Source organism: Phodopus roborovskii, unplaced genomic scaffold (genome assembly GCF_943737965.1).
Source record: "Phodopus roborovskii unplaced genomic scaffold, PHOROB, whole genome shotgun sequence".
Taxonomy (NCBI): domain Eukaryota; kingdom Metazoa; phylum Chordata; class Mammalia; order Rodentia; family Cricetidae; genus Phodopus; species Phodopus roborovskii.
This window is the reverse complement of record NW_026125300.1, coordinates 29,845-53,947: the sequence shown is the minus strand read 5'-3', so window position 1 is coordinate 53,947 and position 24,103 is coordinate 29,845. Positions and strand designations below refer to the sequence as shown.

General features: G+C 43.7%; 1 protein-coding gene across 1 annotated transcript in view; it reads right to left on the bottom strand.

Moving 5' to 3' along the window:
• LOC127213689 (cell surface hyaluronidase-like) overlaps positions 1-19,503 on the bottom strand; it is a 73,734-nt gene extending 54,231 nt beyond the window's left edge. Inside the window, 7 exon segments of the mRNA XM_051174149.1 lie at positions 400-961; positions 1,250-1,295; positions 1,297-1,391; positions 5,907-6,123; positions 6,125-6,208; positions 6,210-6,251; positions 19,420-19,503. Coding sequence (XP_051030106.1) covers positions 400-961; positions 1,250-1,295; positions 1,297-1,391; positions 5,907-6,123; positions 6,125-6,208; positions 6,210-6,239 — 1,034 coding nt within the window. The 5' untranslated portion in view covers positions 6,240-6,251; positions 19,420-19,503.
• Between the last annotated feature and the right edge of the window lie 4,600 nt (positions 19,504-24,103).

The window sequence follows — 24,103 nt, the reverse complement described above, 5'->3', positions numbered from 1 at the left end:
GCTGCTCAGCTGTCTCAATTAGCCTAGGCTTCGAGGTACCTTCAGTTTCATTATGCTCAGAAGTTAATGGTATGAGGAAGTCTCTTCAGTGGCACATTATCTTCACTCCACCCAGTGCTTTTCAGAAGCACAGCTCCACACTTTCCACTGCTGAGCAACAATTCACAAAGGGCTTCATAAGTCAAAGCCAAGACTGTTCTGTGTGCCACATCTAATAGTTAAATCCATGGTTCGAACAAGAGGCAATCTGATGCACCGATAGGAAAGGCTCTTTGGGGGTGGCCATGCAGCCAGCTAAATCAGCAGCAGCTGTCTGTGGTTCTCTGCCCACCTTCTCTGCTTTCACAGGATATAAACTTTACCACGGAGCTGGAAAAGAGAGGAACAAGTTCTACCTACCTGTAGCCCAGCCCGTGGATCAGCTTGCTTCCCAACCGGTCCTGAATCATCTGAATTGTTCCCTGTAACAGACTCTTGACTGCTGAGTCTCCAACAGCAATAGCTACAATCCGACCGGGATCCTGAGCTCTCAAAAATTCCTGAAGTCTCCTGCTCTCATTGTGGTACTCGTGGGTATCAAACTTCTCATATTCCAAAACTTTGGCTGTGTCTTGGTCAATGACCCTCACATTAAGGCCCCGGGAAAAGTCCTTTTCAAAGGCATAGGAACCAAAGGGCAAGCCTGAGGAATGCAGAGTCCTTGCCAGCATGGTCCATGATGTCCTCTGTGCCCCATGTAACTCCAGTGTCCCGCCAGCCTCCACACCAATAAACTTTTTGCCAAATGTTGGCATACTTTCACCTTCATCTGACTTGCCATACAAGGTAATTGTCGCTTTGGATCTATAGCGGCATTTTTCTGCTCCAATATGAAGCGCCCCACCATCCTGGATCAGGATGTAACGAGTCCTCAAGGTAATATTTCTGGATCCGTCTTTGTCATCCCCAAACACAAGCAGTCCTGCAAGGAACAACACTACTTGAACCTTTGGAACTGTGTTATAGCTAACACACGTGGGTCACTGGGGTGGCCTATGTGGGTGATTGGCCCCCTGGATCCAATGCCAGCTGCTTCCTGGCTCTCCTGTAACACCTAATCCCAGCAATGAGAAAAAACTGGTATTCCTTTGTCTTTTGTTTTTCTGTTTATGAATAAAATCTACCACAGATATTCTATATGCGGGACAGCAAATGACCCCCACATTACACAGCATCCATGGGGCTCCCAAAGACAGGGATTATTACCTACCTCCATTCTGAATGACTATAGAATTCACTGTAGCATCTGAGGTCAGGGCGGAACATATCTCCCTCCTTGATAACAACCCGTTTTGCAGAATCTTGTCCAGGATCCCAGTTCCTAAGACGAGGGTTTTGATCTGGACAATTCTCTACAAAACATCACAACAAAGATAAAGAATCCAATCCAACAAAGTGCAAGAAAACCACATCACCAGCCAAGCCCAAGAATTACTGTCATTGAACATGGGTCTGCAAGGAAAGTGCAGTGTCACTGATCTTCTGCCACTGGAATGGAAGTCCCACCTGTTCCCAAATACAAGAATATTGAATTCTTTACTTCATAAATTTAAAAAAAAAAAGTTAGCACATTAAGTCATCACTTAGTTCAGATAAATTCCACAAGATAAAATGAAGTTACCCTCACTACTTACTTTGGAAATAAACAACAGTAACAATGAATTTCTCATGGATCCACACTGTAAAGATGTTTTAGAAAGAAATTAATAGGCTGGCAATGTAGCTTATCATGCCTGAGGTCTTGGATTTGACTCCCATAATCTCAGCAAGACAGATAGGCAGACAGACCTCTGTGTGTGCGCACGCACACGCGCGCGCGTGTGTGTGTGTGTGTGTGTGTGTGTGTGTGTGTGTGTGTATCTATGTGTCTCTGTCTGTCTGTCTGTCTCCCTCTCTCTCAATGCCCTGACTAATGGAAACAGACATCACAGACATTTCTAATATGTATTAGGTATTTCAAGCTCCTTCCTAAACACAGAGAATCAGAGAGTAGGTGGTAACAGCACCTCCTTCCCCACATGCACACTTTCCCAACAAAACTACAGAAGGCAAGTGGCCAAAACCATGACTTCTCATTTTCAGAGATGAGGAAATTGCAGAGTAGAGAAGCCAACACAAAGATTAGTTAGCAAGTTGAGTGATGTGGTAGTTCCTCCTGAAGAAATGAGGTCTGTTACTTGTAATCTTCCTTTACCAGAATTATAACTTGCCTCTTGAATAGTAGATAATAAAACAATGGCTGCTTGTATATGAAATACTTCTAGGGAAAAGAAAACTCGTAGCTTCATTTCTGATAAGTTAACAACTCAAGATTTGCTGGAGATCATTTTGTCCACTCTGTAGCAGATACTATTTTGTAAAGTATAGATGGGGGATGGCATCTACAAGTCTATAAACCAGCCTAGGAGAAAAACCATCATGTATGAAATAAATAAATGGTAAATAATGTGGTCCTTAATTTAGGGGCAAGTGTGCTCAGACAAAGGAAGAACAAGCTGGAGGTCCTGAGGCAGCTTCAAAGACTCAGACCCCAAAGGATGAATAGCACTTAAATAAGAGGAGTATGATGAGGAGACAAGAATACAAGGAATGTTGGGGCTGGGAAATGATGGAACAATAAACAGCGAGCATGGACCGCTCTGACAGAGTTCGGGTTCCCAGCACCCACATCTGGTTCACAATTGCCTGAAACTACAGTTCCAAGGGATCCGATACCCTCTTCTGGCCTCTGTGATCAACCCACATATGTGGCCATTCACTCACACAGATGCACACACACATATACACAGAAGTAAAAATAATAAAATAAACCTATCTTTAGAAAGAATAGAATTATATTTACATATGATATAGATATCTCCCCCCCTGCCATCCTAGTCCATTTGTTACTCAACTCACCTGTATTTCAATTAAGCACCTGTGTTTAAATTAAGCAAAGGTAGGAATGAGTGACAAGTGCTTGAGGTCAACAAGGAGAAATACAAGTGAGGCTGAAGGCTCACATGTGAACGTAGAGACTACTGACAAAGGAGCATCCTAAATTTACATTTGAACCTGCACACCCTAGTAGCTTAAGTAGCCTAGGCTGTCACTCTGAAGTGAGAGCAACTAGAATTAAATTAGCCTCACTAACTAAGGCCTTGGCAATTACTTGATGGGATTATTTTTCTCATACCAGATTCATAATTACTATTTAACTCTTCATTATTAACCATTATACTAAAGGCACTCCTTGGAGCTGGCAGTGTAGCTCAATGGTAGAATGCTTGTTTAGCACAGACAAAGCTCAGAGTTCAATTCCCAGCCCTACAAAAAAATAAAATGACTTTTCTTCAAGCTCCCTATCTCATAAAACATAGAGCTGGAATTCTCCAGAGTGTTAGATAAGAAGCAAACATCACATGTCACAAGCTACTGAGAAAGAATTCCAGTTTGTAGAGACCTGAAGCCCATTGTAAGAGTTATGTATGCAATTCCTCTTAACTGCTTGTAATCAGTTCCTAGAGAGCACACTCCATTAGACTATCACTCTAAAAATTCCTGAGTTGTTCCTTCCAGCAAAATATACTGAAATGAGAAAATGAATATGATGTGCAGAATCACAAAAAAATCAACTCAGCCAGCCCCATGTCCTGGGCTAGCCCACTTGTGAAGTAAGCACATTTGTAACAGCAAAAAAAAAAACCACTGTGAGGCTGACCATAAATCACCTCAGCATTCTCAATCTTTCCAGCAAGCATCTTGCTTGTATTGCCAACACAGGGAACTAAAGAACCCTGACTCAAGAAGCCACATTTGCAGCCCAGGGCTTTGGATGGACTAAGAAAATACCAGGGAAAGCCACAGATTGCAGCTCTGATTTCCCATTAGTCTGGCTTCCCCGCTCCTGGCGATTATTTGGAAAATGTGAATCAGAACTTGGTTATTGTGTTTGGAACTGGAAATAGAAAGTCAATACAACAAGCAAGGGAAATCAATGTTATAAATTCAAAGTGTGGCCAACTGGCTTAGTCAACAAAGATGTGGACAGGCTCATCTCTCTTACTCCCTGTTTATTCTTTTGGAAATATTGGTAACTACTTCCTCCAGGACCTTAAAATTGACAAAATCCGGGGCTGGAGAGATGGCTCAGTGGTTAAGAGCATTGATTGCTCTTCTAAAGGATCTAGGTTCAATTTCCAGCACCCACATGGCAGCTCACAACTGTTTGTAACTCCAGTTCCAAAGACTCTGAAACCTTCCCACAGATACCAATGCATATGAAAATAAATTTAAAAAAAAAAAAAATTTGACAAAATCCCTAACGTATCCTGAAAATCAAAATAAAGTGATATTTGTAAGTTTTACAAAGAGCAAAGGGGGCTTCAACTGTTACACTATTATATCCAGTTAAGGAGACTTCTACTCAGACAAAAACCTGCAGTAGACTTTGTCCACAAGAAAAAAAAAAAAAAAAAAGACAAAGGGATACTCAACTCGGGTTGTAATGGTCTGGAGTCCTCTATGTCACAGCCATGGAACCTCTGAGTTTTAGACTGTTCTATGAAGCTAATGTTTCTTCAAAACCAATAAGAATACATTTATTAGCATTAAATAAATTCTCTCTCTCTCTGTATCTTGAGCATGTATGTGTGCTTGTGTGTGCTTTGTGTGTGTTTGTGTGTTTGTGTGTGTGTGTGTGTGTGTGTGTGTGTGTGTGTGTGTGGAGTAGAAAACAAATGATGTGGAACAGAGATAGCAACCCATGGAGTGACTCCTCAGTTGGACGAGGCTGGCTCCATTCAGACTCAGGAATTCTGCTGGTCCCACCTTCCCAGTGCTGAGATTACAAGCACATGTGACCACATCTGGGTTTGTTTCATGTGTATTTGTTTGTGAATGTATGTCATGTGTATGTCCAGTGTTGAGCGTTGAGCCCCTAGAGCTCCACGTGGTTGTGACCCACTATCCCACCCTTTATAGGTTCTGGGAACTAAACTCAGCCCCTTAGCAACTGAATTATCTCCTCAGCGCTGATCACTACATTTCTGACCTGGCTTCTTGAAAAGCAAATATCATTAAAGCTCCCTACATGATATTCAGCTATGGACAGGATGGGTTGGACTGGACAAATGAATCAACTTAACACAAGTGGACAGAAGTTTCTTTTAAGGATACACTCCATAACTCAAAAGTATTTTTTAAATGTTTTACACTGTTTACCAAGGCTGTTTCAAATCACAAAACAATTCCTTTTCTGGTCACTTATTTGTTGTTTAAACGAAGAGCACTTTATCACTATGTGGATGACCAAATAAACTTTCTGCAATCCAGAACTCTCGGCTCCCACAAAGAAGAACCTGCACTCCCCTGGGAATTACTAAAGACTCTGAAGAGCTTTTAAAGAGATGCTCCAAGAACAACTTGAGCCCTGAGACACAGTGCAAGGCCAAAAATGCTAAGAAAGCCAAACCTTCAAATTTATAATTTCCCACAGATTCCTCAAACAACTGCTCTCATTCATAAGATGTTACATCTCATCCTACCTGTGAATTAGGTAGTTAGAGCCAGCCTGAGCAACAAAAGGTTATTTTTGTTTTGTTTTGTTTTGTTTTGTTTTGTTTTGTTTTTTTAGTATTCTATCTCCTCAACTTAGCTCTTTTTGTTTGTTTGTTTGGTTGGTTGGTTTGGTTTTCAAGACAGGGTTTCTCTTGTGGCTCTGGCTGTCCCGGAACTCATTCAGTAGACCAGGCTGTCCTCAACTCACAGAGATCTGCCTGCCTCTGTCTCCAGAATGCTGGGATTAAAGGCATGCACAACCATGGCACGGAGCCTTAACTCTCCTTTTAGGCTACGTTTGATGTGCGCCCACGCACATGGGTACATACCATCTGGAGCATATTTTGAGGATATTCCCAAAATGACTGCAAGCGCCACGAAAAACGAGAAGCTAGTTATAGCAAAGCAGATGAAGGTGTTCTTGTGTCTCTTTTGCTTGCGGTTCTCCCTCGGTGTCTGCTGCTCCTCCGGGGAGAAAGCAAAGGTTGCTGGGGCTTCTTGGCTGGTGGAGGTCAATTTGGCTGAAGCGTGGTTCTTTGGAGGAGGGAGGAGGACGTAAGGGAACCACTTTCCCAGGAACGTAACCAGGTGAGCGATGGCCGTTTCCGTTTTGAGGTTGTAGGAAAGCAGGGGGAGTGTCCCCTGGAACCAGCTGCATACATGATACCTTGTCACTATGAAAAGGAAAAGAAGGTTTTAAATGCATACACTGTAGCGGCTCTAAAATTCTGTTTGGAGACAGGGTCCTGTAGACCAGAGTAGGCTAGAACTTAACATGTAACCCGGGCTAGCCTCAAACAATTCTACAAGTAGGCACCATTATCCCACTTTGTTCATGAAAAAGCTGAGCCCTAGAAAGAGATCCACACCAGCCCAGGACCCTGACTCTAAAAACCGGCTCTTTACAGAAACTAACAGGCCTCAAAAGTAGCATCCCAATCTCTGGAATCTCTCATGAATAAATGCAATCAACCAATGATTCGTGATTCTTTTTTAGCTGAGAAAAATTGGAAACACACAAAGGCCCTCCTCTTTATGTTCACTATAGTTAGCACCAAGAAGAACAAGTTGTGAATGAAACTGTTCATTTGGTAGGGAGAGAGGGAAGAGAAAGAATACAGAAGGGAAGGAACAGGAAGGGAGAGCCAGCTCCACCGCATAATGTCTTGCTACACTAACTGTTGATAACTATGACACCCAACCTCTTCCATTGTTTCCCTAACAACCAGGGCATCCTAAGTCACCTGATTTCATGCAATACCCTCACAATAAATTCCCCATGTCTGCTACCAAAAAAAGAACAAGAATTTAGTGGTGCAGGGAGCCTCCAAATTACAAACCCATTAAACATAAAATGGCCCACTAATAAGTATTTCCAGGACCCAAATGGCATGGAAATTAATGGGGAAATCTAATCAGGAATTGATCATGAGTGTACATGAGGCATACAAACCCATTAAACATAAAATGGCCCACTAATAAGTATTTCCAGGACCCAAATGGCACGGAAATTAATGGGGAAATCTAATCAGGAATTGATCATGAGTGTACATGAGGCAAAGACCATTCTCAGAGTCAGTGTGTCTGTCAAAATGACCAGGTCCACGGGGCTCGATGTGTGAATAAAAGCCATTGTTTAGATGAAGAAACTTACACTTCAGACAAAAGAAAAGCACAGCCATCCAAGGTGCTTGTGAGGAAACTGCCGTATATGACCCAAGCAGCAGACCCAAACAATGAACACAGCAAGCAGAGTGTGACCAAAAAAGAAAAAAAAAAAAAAAAAAGCCATCTATTAACAAGGGATACAGGATGTTCCTGAATGCCAGGTTCACTGGAGGGCAACACAACTGTTATGATCTGCTGTAAAATATCAGTAGAATCTAGGCCCCTGGAGCTTTAATCCTTCTGCCTAATTGTCTCAGGGTGAGAAGGGCTGGTGTTATTTATCAAGCTGAAGAGCCCTTTCGGGAGATAATGTGTCACACCAAATAATGTAGCCACCAAAAGAAAAAATAAAATAATAAAATAATAATAATAAATAAATAAAAAATAAAATAAGAAGCAGTGAGAGGCTCCAGGGAGTCACCAATCAACTAGAAATAACAGAGCATGTCCTCAATGTCACAGAATGGCAACTTAATGTGAAAACTCAGAAGGCATCTGCCATAAATGAATCCTTCTGAATCCATTAGCCCACTGGCTGACAACTAAAAATGAGCCACTACTTTTGTCCTAAAAAGTAAAATAGTACTTCCATATTTTAGAATAAACAATGTGGTTAAAAAAAATCTTATTTTCAATTCATAAAAACCATTAAAATTGTAAAACAGAAACATGTTTACATGTTTCCTTCAGGTCTCATTTCACACTGATGGGTTTACTCTAGACATGGTACTATGAATACATTACTTTAAAAAATATCGATTGCCACTTAGAGATCTAAATTATTTATGAAAAACAATGTCTCACGAAATCAAGAAGCAGCGGTTCTGACACCGTCAGAGAAACACAAAATGAGGGTCAGACAAAAGCTTTGCAGCAGCATCCTCAAGAAATCTAGCTCCCAAACTCAGTTTTAAATCGCTTGTTTGGAAGATAAGGTAAAATTCACCCACAAAATACTGCCAAAATGTGTTCAGCCTCCCAAACTCTCAACAGCTGTTTAACCCTAAAAATCATGGAGAGAAAGGGCATTGAAGTTTCCTCTAGTGTCCCAGTCTCAGTGTGAGCATCAGGCATAATCTGGATTTTACTGGAGCCTCATGTTTTTATTTTATGTAATTTTTTTGTTTTGCTTTGCTTGTATGTATATCTGTGTGAGGGTGTCAGATATTGGAGTTACAGTTGTGAGCTGCCATGTGGGTGGTAGGAATTGAACCTGGGTCCTCTGGAAGAACAGTCAGTGCTCTTAACCACTGAACCATCTCTCCAGCCCCCACCAGTCACATTTTACAGGTCCTTTTTGTAGTGAAAATCAGATTATACAGAAGGGGGCTCATTCACATTTTACTATACTTTGCTTTGTTTGTTTGCTTGGTTGGTTGGTTGGTTTCTGGAGACAGGGTGTCTGTGTAATAGCCCTGGCTGGCCTCGAACTCAGAGATCTGCCTGCCTCTATGTCCTGAGTGCTGGCATTAAGGAGTGTATGCTACTATGGTATGGCGCAGCCCCTGAAGCAAACAAGCCACCCACAATGGGAATACCCAAATCTTTCATGTAGAGATCAGAAAAACATCCCACAGTTTTTAAAGCATAATTTTCTAGCATTTATGATTAATTCCTTTGGAAGAATTTGTGGTTTAAAACCAGCAATTACTTATTGAGTAGTTAAGTGAAAACACCAAGTGAGACAAATGCATATGGAAGTAAATTAATTGAAGCATAAGGCTGAAAGGAGACTTTAAACAGTACAGGAAGAGCAAACGCGTACCTAGAGATTTGAGATGGCCTCTTAGACAAGACAGTGCAGTGTTTTAAAACCATCAGTTGTTTAATCCCTCCCCTTCAAAAAATACTGTTCTTAAAGCCATGCCCCCTTCTTATAGCTTTAAAAACAATTTTGCCCTTAAACATGATGGTAATTAAAAATAAGTGCTTTCTGTGGTAACTGGCTGTACCAATACCACATAAACTAATATGTGGCTCTTTATCAGCTGTATGTGTTCCTGCAGCTTTGCCACTATTTGAGGCATATGCATCTCAAGAAAAATAATTAAAGTAACAGGGAGGTTTTAGGGTTATTTTGGTGGGTGGATGAGAAGGGCCTGAGAATTGAAACAAAATACTACACATCCCATACTTCTTTGAGTGCTAGGAGAGAGGGGGTGTGTGCGCATACATGTGCATGTGTGCTTGTGTGTGGTGTGTGTTCCACGTACAATAAGGCATATATTTAATAAATATCTACATATACACACATATTGGAAGGAAAAGAGAGATGGGTAAAAATCTGTCTGATTTTGTGTTACATTTAGTCCCAGAAAATCTGTTTAACTACAGATATCTATTTTTCTCTCTTCCCTTCTCTCCTATTGATCCCCACTCTTCTCCCCACTGCCCAGGAATTTTCCATTTAACACTTCAATATTCTTGAGGCTCTGAGAAACTTAACTAATCTGTGTCACTGACTGCAACTGGGAGAAATTAAGAACATTATTTTGAGAGAAAAAGAGTCAGTTCTTGTTTAACTATTACAAAATACAATTCTAGCCTGCAGTCTGCTGACTGATAGGTTGATTCAACATCTGCAAGCAGGAATTCTACAAACTAGCTGGCTAAACGTTACCTTTCCACAATGTGCTATAATGGATTCAATCACACAGTATGAAATGTGGTAGACACAAGGAAAATATGGAAAAACTTCCTTCCACTTCTTGCTGACAGGAAGAAGTGATGAGATGGATCAAAGGGGACATCCTCTGTATGCAGATACAGCAGATGCACACCAAGATGCTTATTACATTGATGGGGGACACCTGTTCTCATTCTGCATCATCATCAATCCCCTATGTCACCCAGCCCTCTACCCACTGCCCTTCAGCAGACATGCACACACCCAATCATATTGAACACTCAATAAGAATCCAAAAGCCAGGCATAGTGGCACACACCTTTAATCCCAGCACTCACTTGGGGGAAGCAGACGAAAGGCGGATCTCTGTGAGTTCAAAATCAGCCTGGTCTATGGCATGAGATCCAGGACAGCCAAGGCTACACCTTGTCTCATGGGAAAAAAAAAATCCAGTCCTCATGCCTCATTTACACTCTTTCATGTTCCTCCGTGTGTGTGTGTGTGTGTGTGTGTGTGTGTGTGTGTGTGTGTGTGTGTGTGTGTGTGTGTTGGGATTAAGCATGTACCACCACTACCTGGCTCCTCCTATAATTTTAAAGAAAATAGTTTTTTTGTTTTTGTTTTTGGTATGAGTGCTCTGTCTGTATATAGATGGTTGTGAGCCACCATGCAGTTGCTAGGAACTGAACTCAGAACCTCTGGAAGAGCAGCCAGTGCTCTTAAATGCTGAGCCACCTCTCCAGCCCCAAGAGAATCTATTTTTTAAATGGAAACCTTAGGCTTATAGAAACAGCCAAGATATCAGCATAATCTAATCAAAGATTTCCTAAGCAAAGTAGTGAGTTTTGAAACAACAATCAACTGAATGGCCACCAATCCTTGCTTCTAAGAATGTCTGTGCAACTTGTTAAAATTTGGGTAGGCAATCTTTCTTTTTACTAAGATCTTAGAAAATCTCTACAATGTAATCAGTGTTGAGTCCAAATAGTAAAAACATACAACAAAAAGTAAAATATTCCAGAAGAGGTATACTCAAATTATAAAAGCAAATACTACATTTTACTAAAGTCATCTGAACTTCTGACCCAGTTAAGCTGTTGGCTCCCAGCTGCTTTGAATTTTCAATTAAGATACTATAGTCCCAACTTCCTGTCTTAGAATCTGAGACATGACAGGAAATAACATCATAGTGACTTTCAAGTTTGCAGTTTGGTTAATTTAAGGGATAATGTTAGATGTCTTACTCAACCTTTATTTACATAGATTGTGTCTGCTGCTACACAATGAGCTCAGGCTTGAATACACAAAGCTGCTCAATATAGAGCGGTGGTAGCGCATGCCTTTAATCCCAGTGCTAGGAGGCAGAGGCAGGTGGAGCTGTGAGTTCAAAGCCAGCCTGGTCTACAGTGAGAGTTCCAAGACAGCAAGAGCTACACAGAGAAACCGGAGGTAGGAGGGGGAGGAATAAACAGCACCCAGGAATTTTTTAGGATCTTTAATTTTTCAAACTTCCAACATAAAAATTGTGTATTTGAACACATAGATTTTTGTGGAACACAGAGAGGTTGGAAAGGGGGTAAGTATAAAAATAACCACTATGAGGAATTCTGCACGAATCCTGTCAATACATATGATGGCCACTTGGAAGAAAAACAACAGGTTGAAAAAGCTGTGTGCGCTTTCCTCTGAGATCTCAGACTTGAATAAACACAGCCCCAGAGAACTGCAGGCCCCACAGTCCATATGCACTGCTGCTACAGGGCACCCCCTCCACCAGGACACTGCATCTCTTAATCCCTGCCATTTCCATCCAGTCTCAACACCAGGGTATGTCACAATCCCTGCAACTGTCTGGCTTTGAAATCTTAGCAGACTTTATTGCAACTAGTTTACTTACAGTGATCCTGTTTCACTGTCATGAAGCGCTGTGATCCCAGTCAAGGGTCCCAGGTACGAGAGAAACAGATGTGCCCTATTACAAATGGCCCCGTGGAATGAAAGGATAAGGGATTCAGAAAGTAATTATTGTATACTTCCCTGTCTGCCTTCTCCACTTGATCAGTGTAGATGCATAGGATGAATAGGACCAAAATTAAGTACTAAGTATTATCCACTGTATCTTCCTCACAAAGAAACACTCCTCGAAAATATACTAAGTCTACTTATAGAAAATGCAGGGAAATTATAAAGAACCTTCTAAACACACAACCCTAAAAAGACTAACTGCACTTAAAAAAAGAAAAATTGCTGCCACTAATCATTTACATTGGAATAACAAAACAACACAGTATTTACATTTAAAAACCAGTAAGTGTTTCTAGTGAAATTAACCAGTTAGGTACAGTTTCACTGAGTATGTCCTCAGCAAGCTGCATTGTAATCATCTGGGCAGACATAAATCCCTCATGGAAAAGACAATTAGGGGCTGGAGAGGTGGTTAGAGAATATGTTGTTCCTGGAGAAGACATGGGTTCAATTCTTTAGTACCCACATGGTGGCTCACAACCATCTATAACTCCAGTTCCAGGGACATGATGCCTCCTTATGACCTCCCTGGGCACCAGGCATGCATATGGTGCACAGATAATACATGTGCACAAAACATTCATAACACAAAATAAATTTTTAAAAAAAAATTTTAATGATATTTACAAATACCTGAGACCAAAAGTCAACCAAGTGAATATTTTCTAACTGTAAAAGTGCTCTCTTTAAGCAACAGCAAGAGAGCTGGCCCCTGCACTCTGGAGAGATGGCCCCCACCCCTCACTGCAGGCCAGGGTGAACCCATGCTGAAGGCATGCACATAGGGGAGCTGACTCCACCCCCTCACCTGAGGTGGGTGGCCTGATGGCCCCAGGGGCTTCCCTACTATGCAGGCCCACTGCCAGCCCTTGAGTTGGCCCATCTACCCCATCTAGGACCTACTGGAGCTAGTGAAGGGACTGATCCTATGGAACGATACCCACTCCAAGACTCAGGGCGGCCACAGGCTATCCCAGAGGAGTTCCAGTGAGGACCCAGTGAGGGTGGAGTACCAGAAACCAGAGGCCTTGAACCAGACCAGTGGCTCACTGCAATAGACATTTGCCAGTAAAACTGATGGGGCAAAGAGGTGCACTGTATAGCACATGACACCTCCATCACCACCAGGATGAAGGAAGGGATGTCAGAGAATCAGGAAAGAAGAAGCAAAGAGGTTTTTGTTGTTGGGGTTTTTTGTTTTGGATTTTTTTGTTTTGTTTTTGTTTGCTTGCTTGATTACTTTGATTTGTTTCCTTATTGGGGGGGGGGAGCTGTGGCAAGGTTGAGGGAAAGATATGAGGGGACTGGGACGTGGACAGAATTGGGATGCAAGATGTAAAACTACCAAAGAGTCAATAAGAAGTTTGTCGTCGTTGTTTTTAAAGTGTCCTTTAAGCATTTTAATAATTCTTATGTCCCTACCCTTCAAGCCATATGAGGAAGATGTCAGACAATAAACATCCTGAACAGCCCTGCCCTTTCAACTCTGCTAATGAAGTCCATAAGAAGCAATGGGTGACAACCCTAAGTCCTCAACAGCTGAAGCAAGCCCAAGGCTGAGGTACACCTTCACCCAGTGTTAGGAAAAATACTGCCTATCTACAGAGTGGAGGGTTGAGGCAGCAATAAATACAGCTAATTCCACTTGCCCAAGCAGAAACAGAAGCAAAAGGGAGCTGAGCACACGGCCTCCAGGCGTACTGCAGAGCTGTGGATTATGAATGGCATTCTTCTAGACTAAGATCCTGCAGGGAGGACCAAGCACCAGCCCAAACTGGATTCACTCACTCAGGCTCAGTGTCACATAACCAAACTGAAATAGAAGGCAAAAAGATGTCAAGACAAAAAGTTGCCCTGAATAAAGGACCTTGCAGTCTACCTGAGCCCTGCTGCTGGGCACAGAAAACCGGAACCTGCCTTAGGCAGATGTTGGCCAGGCAGCTTTTACTGACTCTGTTTCCTTGTTCCTACCTTACAAAGCTGGCCTTTCTGCAGAGTGGGACCTGCTCCCACTCACAAATCCCAAAGAAAAGCCAGGCAGATCCACAGCTATATGTTGTGTGGTTCCTCCTTCCGACAGATCACAGATCGAAAAGGTTCCTCATGCTGAAGAATCAGACAAAGGCAGAAGAGTCCTTTGCATCTGGTCCTCTGCTGTTTCTTTTAATCCCATTACTCTTCTTCAGATTCCTTCCCTCTCCCCCCCCCATTCATTCTCTTAAAAAGTGCCCCCCCCCTTCCAAGGCTCTCTAGGCCAGTCCCCCCCCCCACTTCACCCTTGTTCCCCATTGGCTAGAAAGACACAGAGGCTTCCAACCTGCTGACAGAGACAGATGGCTGTGCAGTGGCCCACAATAGAGGCCCCTGAACGAACTAACGTCATCCCCTTGCAGCTGACCTTCCAAAGAATAACCCAAAGCTGGAGTCTGACCTGAAGGAGGCCGATTTAATTAACACAACAAAGGGCTGAGCTGCCAGAGGCCTGCATTGGCTGACTGCATCCTCTACAGACTGACAACCCTTTAAAATGTTGCTCAAGAAGAAAGTGCAGGGTGGGAAGTTATGTGGGTAGAATTAAAAGGTAGGGGGACAAGCTTTACTAATAAGGACAAATACACCAAAAGGTCATGATCTAATAACACACTAACATTAAAACGCTATGGCTTACAGAATAAACACTATGTTATGGCCTGTTTTTCAAACGAAGGACAATTATCAAAGATGCCCAAACTGAAATGATCCAGGCTACTCAATCATGGGACCAGGACCCAAGTATACCACCACCCTTCCCCCTAAAATGAAATGTTCTAATCAGAGAACACAAGAACAAATTCCAGTTTGTTTATGTATGGTTTTTGAGACAGGGTTTCTCTATGTCCTGGCTGTCCTGGAACTCACTATGTAGATCAGGTGACCTGAAACACAGAGATCCATCTGCCTCTCCACTGAGACTAAAGGTGTGCTCCACCATCTCTTGACACAAGAGTTCTGCCTCACAATGGACATGGTGGTTACAACATACACATTTATATACACACACATTCATGTAGCATGCACACATAGCTGGCCCACCAATCAAGAAGCTCTAAGTCTAGCAATAAGCCAAGGGTGGTGGGGAGACAATGGGAATCAACATGTAACAGAGTACATGTGGGACAAAGAAACTAGCTTGTTGGATCTGAATTTATGCGATCTCATTCAGTTTCCATGAATACAACACACTTTATGTTTCCTAACAGCCCATCACCTGGGACCACAGCTGCAAATTCTCCTTCTTTGTGAGGGTGTACTAACAGCCATATCTGAGCTCTGACACTGACTGGCAGTGCACCAACAACAACAACCAAGATGGTTGAGGAAACGGAAGTCTCTCCTAGTCTTTGGATCCTGAAGGCATGATGGCAATTGCAGGTAAGTTCTAAGCCAGGCTACAAGGCATACTCCATGTTTTTCCCCAGAGAATGTGAAACATCAGCCAAGCAAAGCAGCCATATTACATCTTGTAAGCAATTGCCCTGATGTTCAGCAAGACTGCAGGCCTGGTACTCAGGAGTTACTCCCTTCCAAGAGCAAGATGATGGCTGGAGTTTGTACAGCTAAACAAGGGTGGGCTGAAAACCTGAGAAGCATGACCAGGTCAAGTGTCTCAGACTCAATAACAAAGGCAACAAGAACAAAAAAGACTAAAAGGTTCCAGGTCAAGATAAGACAATGTGGGCATCTAGAAAAAGCTAGCTACTGGCTGATCCTGGTGAAAATAGCTGTAGGTCAGGCCATGTCTACATTTGACCTTGTGAGCTAGACCTTTGAATATATCTGATTTCCTTTCACAGGGCTAGCTCCTCACCACAAACAGCAATTATTTATATTTGATTATGCCATACAGTGGCTGGGGAGTGGTTATCAATGCAGTCTCAGTGAGCAATGAAAGCCACACACTTAATTTCATGAGTATAATCTTTCAAGCTTCATAGTCAGTCAACAAAGTTGATTTTATAGTAGTGGCCTTTTCAAAAGAAAAGACACCATGATGAATTTTTCTCATTTCTTATGAAATGAGATGTAGGCATATTTTCTGCTACTAACTAAACTTGCCAAACTAGTCATTCTTTGGAAGAGTATTGGAAGCAATAGCCAAAACTACTATAATGCTGAAGGCTTCCCAGTGTCTAAAATGAAAGCCAATAACTAAGTAAAAGCTTCCAAATCAATAACTGGTTCGCTCAAGAGACTTGGCATCCAGATCTGAACAAGACACTGCTCAGCAGTTAAGAACAGTGTCTGCTTGCTCTTCGAGAAGACCAGGGTTCAATTCCCAACACCTACATGGCAGCTCACACCTGTTTGTAACTCTAGTTTCAGGGGACCCAACACCCATGGCAAAACACCAATGCACATTAAAAAAAAAAAAAAAAAAAAAGACAAAAAACTATTTCATCAAACTCAGAATCGATAAGGATAATTTCTCAGTGGCTCAATATGAATTGCCTTAAACTGCAATTCTTTCCAGCAACCATGCCCCAATATTCTACACAATGCTAAAACTATCTTAATACACTAAAGCTAAGACCATCTTTCCTCAGCAACTTGTGTAGCATAAAATTCTCATCCATGTGACAGGTGCAAGGAGGCAGTCTCAGAGTTCAAGTTTAAGGCCAGCCTAACTACTTGAGTCAATACCTCAAACAAGCAAACAACAGCATAGGTTCTTAATAAATACAATTTTCCTTTTGCCTACTGTCCAAATTAAGAAGGCACCCTGGTGCACCTCATGTGAAAAGTCATCATTTCACACCTGTAAAGAGAATGTCTTGTTACAAAAATCTGTCGACAGAGGAAATCCACTAATAGTTTCAAAACAAATGTGTCCCATAGATCAAAAGACTCATTTGTAAGGAGACAGTAATTACAGTTTCCTGATCTGTTTCACTTTTTTTAAGAGACAGTTTACAGTAAGCAATGGTGGCCCATGCCTTTAATCCCAGCACTTAGGAGGCAGAGGCAGGTCAATCTTTGTGAGTCTGAGGCCAGCGTGGTCTACAGAGTGAGTTCCAGGACAGCCAGAACTACACAGAGAAACCCTGTCTCAAAAAACTAAAAAAAAAAAAAAAAAAAAAAGACATTTTACTAAACACCCTACACTTCTATCTGATGCCATGTGCCCTGCCTAATCTAAATATGCAATAAGGTATTTGCTGAACACAGGTCTTAACAACCAACATTAAAGATTTCTCAAAATGAGCAAAGAGAAAAGAAAATAAGAACACACACACAATAACCTTAGCATGCTATTTACCCTGATTCACAAAGTGTCTGAATGTTTCCAGGAACTTGCTTCTTAGGGAAAAAAAAAAAAGTGAACTTCTACAATATTGCAAATTTGCATCCTGTTTACAAAAAAATGCAAGTAAGCTAACATTTTTACAGAGTTCCTTATTTGACAGAAATTTATCACAACTACCACCCTGCTACATGCGGCATATCATGGATAAATAAATATGGGAGATGAAAAGACATGGGTCTACCCTTTAAACTTAGGTACAATGGCTTTCTAAGCCCAAATGAAAACTATTTGAACACTTAAATAACTAACTGCCAACAAAAGCAAAATGGAATAAAAGAATAAATGGGGGAGGTGGGGGAAAGTCACCGTCTGGAAATAAGAACAAAGTGGGTCTTGTCCCTGCTCAGTCATCAATTTACTACATGACCTCACTAATTAGTGAGCCCCTCGGGTCTCCACTCCCCTGCTTTATCATTATTTTTAGGATGTCCTGGAACCACAGGCCAGGATTCGGCATGTACAGCAGTGTCCAATACCCTGGCTCACATTCACATTACCCAAAAGAACCACATTTAACTTTATAACTTTAAATATCTGAGTTTGGATTTCCATCCAAAGCAATTTACAAAAACATCAGCTAACCTTGTGTCCATTTCAAGTAGAGAACTAAAGCAAGTACCACTTATAGTTTCGAGTTGCACCCTGACAACAGCTGCCATTAGGAGAGCATTTAACTGTTGAAAATTATACTCTTTACAAATGGAGAAAATAAAAGTGATTTTCATAGTCTCAGATATGCAGCTGCCCTACCCCACCCCTTTCCTATGTTAACCTTGCTGGGACAGCCAAGTAGAAGGGAGCTGGCTTGGGAGACAGACTCAGACAAGGCCCTCGAGAGTGATGCCCTGGACCAGACAGCCCCTCCCTCTCACAAGCCTAGCCAGTAAAAAGCTTTTCTGTGAGTGAAAGGGAGGTACATCACGAACTAGCAACCAGACGGCAGTCCCCAACACCTGCTTCCATTCTGGAAAGACCCAATAAATGGAAACCTATGGCTGAGGCCAGTTTGATTAAGCTATAATTTATATTTACTTATAGCTTCCTTAAAACTACAGTATCAAGTACCTTTGGATTGGCAGTGTTGATTCTGTAATTTGCATGTCAATTGTAAACTTAATTGGCTGCAGTATATGCAGTCAACAAGCAGTTTAAAATTTATCTCATAGATGAAGAAATTTAGTGGCAAACTGTTAACAACTGCCAAAACCTTCTTCTGAAGCTGAGCCTGACTTCCCACCTTCAGTTTTGCTTGGGTGTAGTGGCAGGCCAGTAACCTGAACAGCCATGATGGCTGTAAAAAAGAGAGGCCAGCCTGTCTTAAAAAAATAAAACAGGAAAAAAAAAAAAAAGTGGCCTTTCTTATGCTGATTTTTTGTCTCTCATTGTTTGTCTGATTTAACAAACAGTTTCAGAAACCATTCTACTGCCCAACCTTCAGCAGGCAACTTCCTTTGTCCTCCTGAAGCACAGGTACAGTGGGTCTCCATTCACACACTGGTAAGATCTTAATGTTCTTGGTTTGCTTGGGTCCCCAGCTACACTCATTTCCTCAGCTGCAGCCTTACTCATCTTTGTTAGTGGAAAACACACAGGGCTCTCCTGCCCTCTGGCTTCCCCATCTGCAGCCAGCCACTCCTTCACTTCCCTCTCCCACTAATAGAAAGTGCCACAGAGCATGCTGAGAGCCCTTCCAGGCTGTCTGGTGCATGATGACTGATTCAGTTATAGGATCCAGAGCAGATGGACAGATGGGTGCATTACTAATAAGTATTTCAGCATACTTTATAAAGTATAGACATTTACAAATGTGGGTCTTAAACTATAAATTCAATAGTGATTTTGGTTTTCACTTTCTGAAATGTGGCACACAACTATTAGGTATGATCTTTTCGGTTTCATAATGGCCCACAAGCCCAATTTACTTTGCCATTTTCTTGGTAGCTGTGAGGACAGGCGTGGCTAGTCTCCTAGAGCATAACTGGGATGTTGCCACATTCAGCTTTCATTCGATTCTAATGCTTCAGGAAATCCACTAGTTACAGGCTAGATAGGAAAGAGAGACCTTCCTCAACAATTAGCCATAGAACAGCTATTGCACAGAACGTCATGGGAGTCCAACAAAGAATGTATACCCTAATGTCTTGTATACACCCAAACGCACACAGATATACATACTCACCACAATTCTCAGCTTACTCTCATCCACAGGTGGCCAGAGAACAGGTGATTGATCAGAGTTCACTTCTAACCTTAACTTTCTGTCCTGTAAGGCAAACAGTATGAGGCAGACTGAGTTTAAAGTCAGAAGACAAATTTCCAGTCCCAACCCACAACTTCCTTTGAATCTAGACTTAACTAAGGTGAGTTATTTCAAAGACAGGAGAAAGCACCATCGCAAGCTGGCCTCTATTTACCAAGGGAACAGCATTCTGGGTAAACATTCTGCTTTCCCCAGAAATGGCAAATTCAAAAGAACTCTTCCATAGATAATGGGGGACACACCAAAGTAGGACTCCCAGACCACTGCTGAGGTTCAAGCTTCCTTAATCTTTAGGGGTATATATAATTTGGGTTTAGCAGCCATTTCCAACAGATGTATCTGGTTGCAGTGGGAATTCAGCTCGGATGGAACTTCTCTCCAGCCTCCTCTCCCTTTAAACTCTTTTTCCTGGCTAGAGCTCTCGAAGACATCTGCACACCTTCAACTTGTGCGACTGTGCAGCATCCCACTCACACAAGGGAGTCCAAGCAGTGAGTGGAGTCGAATAGAAGTTCCTATAATACTAGACACTCTATCTTTAAATGCTGATGAAAGGAAACATATATCAAAGTCTGTTTTCCTAACCTTAATCGGAGGACTTAAGTGAGGTGTTTCCGCTCCAGAGAGAGGGCGGGTGACAAACATCAACCCTCAGCAGAGGATATGCAGGCAAGTCAGGACCTTGGTTCTATTGCTGGAGGATAGTAAGTAGCATTAAGTGCAGCCCCTCGGGGCACTCACAGTGAGAACCCCATTCTTTGGCAAGTCATTCGGGGTAAGGGGGGAACTTGGGACTGTGGTCCTGTGCTAAAACTGGTCCCCAGCTTTAAAGATGCCCAGATTCTGAAGCTTCGCCTTACCACTAGGATCAGGGTCACTGTAATTCAGGGGAACAGGAGACAAAGATCCCCCACAAACTCTACACAAGCGCGCGCTCGCGGACGCCAAGGCTCCACAATGCACATTCCACCAATCTGCCACTACAGTCCGCATCCCCCACGCAGCCTTTCCAGAAAGTTTAGGGCTGTTCACGCCAACTTTAAGAGGTCCATTGTTACCCTCTCCGGAACGCAATGTGGACGGAAAAAAAAAAAAGGATCAAGCCCCGATTCCCAAGGACCCCTTTTCATGGAAGAAGGTTGAGTCTCGGGACGCACAGAGAACCCCGGAGGGGAAGCGCCGGCAAAGGCGGACGCTGGGACCCACTGGATGTTGTGCTTCTCCGCAAAAAAAAAAAACGCCAGCGCAGGGACTGCCAGGCCTTCAGGACGCCAAGGTGCGCGAGTCGGGTCCGCGCCCTCCCGGTCCCGGAGACCGCCAAGGAGGCGGGGCTGGGGACCCGAGACCGGCCGAGCCTTACCTTCCCCTCCCCCTCCTGGCGTCGGTCTACTCCAGGTGTCTACGCGGTGGCCCGAGGAGCGGGAGAGGAGCTCCCCGGAGTCCCTGCGCGCGGATCGCCCCTCCATGTCCAGGAACCCGGGACCCGCCGCCTCTTTGAAGCCAGCGGCAGCGGCAGCCCAGCCTCCGCCGGAGGAGAAACAGTGGCGACCGGGGAGTAACGCTCCTCCCTCCGCGGCCACCTCCTCCAGCCAGCCCGGCTTGGCGTTCTTGGATCTTTCCCTCCCGGAGGAAGAGGAGGGGAATCGCCGTCCAGGCGGCGCGAGCCCGTGCGGCCCTGAGACAATAGCGACAGGGCGCGTTCCCGAGCCGCGCTGGTCCCGGGTCGGCGAGCGCCGCAGCTCGCTAGGGTCCCCCTCGGCCGCCACCGGCCACACAAGCGCCGGCTCCGCTGGGCCGAGAGTGCCGCGGATTGGGCAGGCGGCCGGGAGCTAGGGAGGCTGGCGCAGAGGCGGGGCCTACGGCGGGTGGGCGGGGTTTGTTGTCCGAGGGGCGGAGGCTCCTCCCACCTCAGGCATCACTCGAAGGTTCAGCGCCTCCCGCTGACTCCAGCGGGGAACGGCTCACACTGGCACTGCCAGAGACCAGGGCTACCAAGCCGCGCCCTGGACTTGACTGCAGACGACTACCTGGGCGTTCGCGCGGAATCGGCTGGGCTGAACCTGAGTCTGAGCTCCTCAGTAACCTTAGCTGAGCCTAAATCTGTTCCCCGTGGTCTCCTGCTGACCAGAGCCTGCGACCCTATCACCTGCAGAAAGCTGACCACGCTACTGGGCATCCATCACCTCCAGGGCTAAGCCGGATCCTCTACCTTCATCACCCCTAGCTGAATCTAATACTGCTGCCCTGTCCCTTCTTGACAGAGCTGGTGTGAGCCTACAGTCTCCATCACTCGAAACTGAGCCTGCATTTTCTCTGGTCTGACTAAGCTGCTGAACCCCCACAGCCACCACCACCCATCCCCCAGGGTTAATTTCAGTTCTCCTCGGTCATCACCCAATAGCTGAGTTAGACATCATCATTGATCGCTCCCCTAATGAAGTTGCCTCGGCACCACATTATCCACCAATAATTTCCCGCAAGCTCCCACACACACCCCAAACTTTCTGAGCCTCAGGTCACGGCGTCTCGACTGCCCCCACACAGCCAGCAAGGGATCTGTGTTCGCAGCTCTCCCCGCTGAGGCAGCGTGCTCTTCCCTTTAGACTGTTGAGTTGGGAGACTGAAGCAGCCCCAGCATCTCGCTCAAGGGACCAGAATAAATATACCTAGGTCTGGCCACGCCTTCTATCCACGATATTCTAGAGTGGCTGAAACTTGCAGCGGGCGGAACGAAAACTCTGAAAACCACTCCTCAGCCCATCCTACACCAAAATACACTGGAGGGATGGATGGCTTAAGTAGCCCTGCCACCAACTGGTCCCCTCGCAGAAGTTACTCTTGCAGAGGAAAAGCCTTGCCTACAGCAAAGGGCGCAACCTGGCTTAATCTCTTAGACCCACGAGGTCTGGAGCTAATGACAGCTGCAAGACTGCCAAATTGGGACAGTCATCATCTGCTATTTAATTCAGAGTTAGAAGTGTTTCCCCTAGGGAACTGTCTCAACGAATACTGTACAGATGGGAGTGTCCATTTTTCAGTCTTGCTTTTTTGCTTTCACCACCCTTCCAGTAAAAATTCAACCATGTAATCATGACACACCAGCAGGCAGGAAGGGGAACCCCCTATTTCCAAGGTTTGGTTCAGGACTTTGTAAAAGAACTGAATCAGTGTTTCCAGACTGGGGCAGGTAAGAATCTCCCTAAGATCCTGAAAATTTTGGATTCCCCCCAACAAAGCTCTATGCACTGAGTCAGAGGTGTCTGCGAAATGCAAATTTTGGAACCACTTCTAGAATGCATCCACAATTAACTAAAATCCTTGGAAAGATGCACCCAAGGAGCCGCTCCAACTACTTCTGAGATGTCACAGAACCCTTCTTACCTATCTGCCATCTCCAGCCCCACTCCCTTTTTTGGGAGAGAAAAAGGACGACTTAAAAATAACAGCGAAGTTTGTTTTCTGTGACAAACTGTGAAGGAAGAAGGACAATTTCAGTGGCTTCAAAGTGAGATGTTTAGATCTTGAGACCCCCCCAGGGAGTGGGGAGTTCTGAGTTATGACTCAGCAGTTAAGAGTATTTACATCTCTTCCAGAGGCCCCAGGTTCCTAGCAACCTACAGGCCAGCTCACAACGGTCTCTAACTCCAGTTCCAAGGAATCTGATACACTCTTCTGACCTCAACGGTATTGGTACACAGACACACATGCAGGCCAAATGCACATAAAATAAAAATAATTCTTAAAGGGAGAGAGGGAGGGAGGAAGGGGGATCTGGGATCGATATGTAAAATAAAAATAGACAAGTAAATAATTCTTTAAAAAGTGGAGTGGCAGGCCTCTCTCTCTCTCTCTCTCTCTCTCTCTCTCTCACACACACACACACACACACACACACACACACACACACACACACAGGGCCCTATATATCAAGATTCTAATCCTCTTACCTTCTTGACGTGAAAATGGCATCTTTGCAGATGTGATTAGATTAAGAGTCTTGAATGAGAGATTTTCGGAGTTGCCAAGGTGAGCCCTAACTGTAATCACACTCACGAGAGGAAGGCAGAGAGAAATTTAAAATGCAATGGTGTGGAAGGTGTGGAACCAGGGAGGCAGTGACAGAAGGGACACACCCAGGAATCAGGGAGGAAAGCAGCCACCACAAGCAGGAAGGGTCCAGGAAGAGTTCTCCTTAGAAGCTGATGTAGTCAGCTAGTGTACTAGCTGTGATGTAGTCACTAATGTACTAGTGAAACTAAGTTCAAATGTCAGACTTCTAGAAATACAGGATCAATTCGTTGCTCTGATTTATCAATTAACAAATAGATAATATGGTTCTGAGCTACACTGCATCCTGACTTGCACCAAAGTTGTTCAGAAGTGCCTCTCTTCTGGATCTCTATTGAGCACCAGGCACTTTGCTTGGAGTTCAAATATGTTATATAAATCCTCCCAAAAGTCATTAAGCCAATTTTGGAGATGTAACGCTGAACCTGAAATGTTTAAATAGCTTGCCCAAGAGTGCATTAGAATTAAGTGGTCCAATTACTCTGTTGCTAAAAATAGTCATCACAAATTCATATAAACTGTTTTACTAGATGTT